The 2,926-nt window shown below is 37.4% G+C and overlaps 1 protein-coding gene across 2 annotated transcripts; it reads left to right on the forward strand.

Moving 5' to 3' along the window:
- Window positions 1-1,006: 1,006 nt before the first annotated feature.
- LOC118757471 lies at window positions 1,007-2,245 on the forward strand. 2 transcript variants are annotated; one of them, XM_036492184.1, is made up of 3 exons: window positions 1,007-1,265; window positions 1,326-1,513; window positions 1,604-2,245. In XM_036492184.1, exons 2-3 carry the CDS (start codon window positions 1,476-1,478, stop codon window positions 2,142-2,144), a joined length of 579 nt encoding a protein of 192 aa, XP_036348077.1. In that variant the 5' UTR covers window positions 1,007-1,265; window positions 1,326-1,475; the 3' UTR covers window positions 2,145-2,245. The 2 variants fall into 2 exon arrangements, with proteins under 2 accessions (XP_036348077.1, XP_036348076.1); XM_036492183.1 differs by having other exon boundaries at window positions 1,007-1,513.
- The last annotated feature ends 681 nt before the right edge of the window (window positions 2,246-2,926 follow it).

Consider the following 2,926-nt stretch of genomic DNA (forward strand, 5'->3'; position numbering starts at 1 on the left):
ATGGTATTCTAATAAGCCTTTTCTTAATGTACATTTCATTTACTACTATTTAAAACAAAAATTGTATCGATATCGTGATTCGCCTCTGAGATACAGCAAAAAGAAAATCGAAAGGTCATACATTTTTTGAACATGGTCAACTTCGCCCCTCATTTTAGCCCCTCAAGTAAAGCGTGTTGACGTTCGCTTTAGTTTTCCTTTAACCGACATAACTTGAACTTTATTCACACAAAAAATTATTGCGCTAGCTCTTTTCCTTCTCGTTATATTAGATTTTAAACAAAAAAAATGTGATTTAGCCCATAGTGCGACGCAGACGCTACTCGCGAGTAGCGTTTTGCCCATTGTGTACAAATACAAGTGAGATATCTTAGCAATAGACGTCATCCTGGGCCACAGCTGCGATCATCTCTTTTTTAGAGCTGCTTATCTTGGTCTAAACTGCTCTTTTTTGACCTGAGTTGCATTAAATAGTCTTATACAACTTAGTAGTATTTGTGGTTCAAATGGTAAAATATATGCCCAAAAACTTGAAAAATATTAGATGATTGTTTTTTAAAAATGCTATTTAGTAAATTTCGTTTTGATTTCGACATTAGAAATATTCAGATTATAAAAGTTTTCACATATGTTTTAAGATTTTAAAAATTTTGAAAAGTACGGTAGAATGCAACAATGTGGTTGAATTTGTTTGCATCTTCGTCAGCTTATTCGTTTGCAGACTAGAAAAATGGCGAACAGCCATCAAAATACTAATTCAAACTACACAAAAATGGGTGCGCGCAGCAAAATTCAGCCCTAATGGTAAGTTCATTTCATCGTGCGGCGACAAGTTAAGAATTTGCGATACATTTTCAGGCGAATGTATGCGAGCGTTCACCGTGGGAAGAGGTATGGGACGACAGCTGGCATGACATCCAGACGGCAATCTGGTGGCTTTAGCATTAAGGTGGCAAACAGAGTGGAAGCGAAGCCGAAGACGAAGATGAAGACGAAGCCGAAGACGAAAAACAGTGCAGTAGTAGTACAGCCTTATTATGTATCTCGAAGCGAACGTTCGTTTCGTCTGCCAGACGTTTCGTTCGTGCGTTGGTAGTATGTAAGTCGAAATCGTCTGGCAGCACGAAAACAGCTGATCGTTACGTAGTTGTTCGTCTAGTTTGGAATTTTTTAACGCGAATAGGAGACGAAAGTGAGACGACAATCGTTGAAAATAGACGAAAGGTTATTAGTGATCGTTAAGATGGAGGGTTCTGCCAGAAAAAGTAAGAAGATAAAAAAATATAACTTGATTTAAGAAAATATATTAATATTTATGCTTGCAGCGTTGAAAAAAACTACAACCACACAATTTGAGGTATTAGTTAAAGAAATGGAGAGAAATCCTGACCTGGCCAGAGGTGTTGCAGTGTTTGGTTCTGATCGAGGAAGGGTAGAGGAGCGGTGGGAGGAAATTATGAGGAAAATTAATTCTCATGGTCCACCTACAAGAACGGCCGTCGAATGGAAGAAAGTAAGCATATGTACATACATTGTATGTCGTAGATAAATGTTTTCACACTATTTCCATTTTACTGACATTGAATTCTATTTTTTTTTCAAGATATGGGCTGACTTGGAAAGCTACCGGTGGTGGCCCATTCCGCCACTCTCCGCTTTCCGAAATGGAGCAGACCATAGACAGCCTTGTTTTTATTTCAAGGTCAGCGGCACCGAGCGTCAGAGTTTTCGGCATTCCTTCGACGGCGACTTCAAACGCATCCAGACATTCGTCGATTGAGGAAATGCCTCCTTTACTTGTGCCAGAATCGCCGACACTAGATGAACGAAGGCAACCAACAACCCTTGAGTCCCCTATAAGGCACAACCAACCACCACCAGTGGGAGTAGTGACTCCCACTACACAGACAACCCGCCCTACACCAACGCACACGTTACGTTCCACAAATAGGAAGCGCACCTTCCAAGAGACAGTGGCTGAATCTGCCAAAATCCAAGCCGAAGCCGCTAAAGTGCAGGCTGAGGCTGCAAAAAAAATGGCAGAGGCATCAATGCTGCAGGTGGAAGCCACAAATAAATTAACTGCTGCAGTGGAACGCCAATCTGCAATTTTTGAAAAATTTTTGGAATACTTCCACAACTAATTTGCATAGTGATTGTATTGAAGTGATATTTTGTTTTTTTTTTTTGTGTAAATATTTTTTAGATTTAAGTGTGAATTAATGTTTTGTTGCATTTTTTTAGTATTTATGTAGGTTTAAGACTGAAAAGATACTTTGTTTTTTTGTGTAAATATTTTTTAAATTTAAGTGAATTAATATTTTGTTGCATTTTTTTAGTATTTATGTAGATTTAAGATTTAAGGCTGAAAATATATTTTGTTGAATTTGTATGTAAATATTTTATTAGTTTTAAGACATAAATGAATTTTGCTAGTGTACCTGAAATCTAGACACACATACTTTATAATAAAACTGCGTTTATAACAAACTCTCTGCTATTCTCATTCTAATAAGGGCAGCTGTATTCGAAATGTTACTGTTTTCAAGTTCTTCTTCGTAACTAACAAGATTCTCCATATCTGGGATCTCCAATGGAATTTGATGTTTGAAAAATATACAAACGTTATGAATAGCACAGCACACATTTACAATTTGTGTTACTTTTTCCGGTGAATAATGTAGTCCTCTCGAGCCAATTATACATCGAAATCGGTTTTTCAAAACACCGAAACATCTCTCAATTACATTACGAGCTTTCGAGTGCTTTGTGTTGTAATTTCGTTGAATTCCATCGGCTGCGCTTCTGAATGGCGTCATCAAGTATGGCTGCAAGGGGTAACCAGAATCACCTACAAAAATTTTCATTGTCATCAATAATTTTATAGCCTTTTTAAGTTTTAAAACTTACCAAGTAGCCATGTGTT

Source organism: Rhagoletis pomonella, unplaced genomic scaffold (genome assembly GCF_013731165.1).
Source record: "Rhagoletis pomonella isolate Grant_MI unplaced genomic scaffold, Rhpom_1.0 Rhpom_scaffold_18352, whole genome shotgun sequence".
In the NCBI taxonomy this organism is placed as follows: Eukaryota; Metazoa; Arthropoda; class Insecta; order Diptera; family Tephritidae; genus Rhagoletis; species Rhagoletis pomonella.

Bases quoted from the DNA above. Each gene is read 5' to 3' on its own strand.
- LOC118757471 (XM_036492183.1), top strand. From the start codon at position 1,476: ATGGTCCACCTACAAGAACGGCCGTCGAATGGAAGAAA. The intron at 1,514-1,603 runs GTAAGCATATGT...TTTTTTTTCAAG, and splicing joins CGGCCGTCGAATGGAAGAAA to ATATGGGCTGACTTGGAAAG.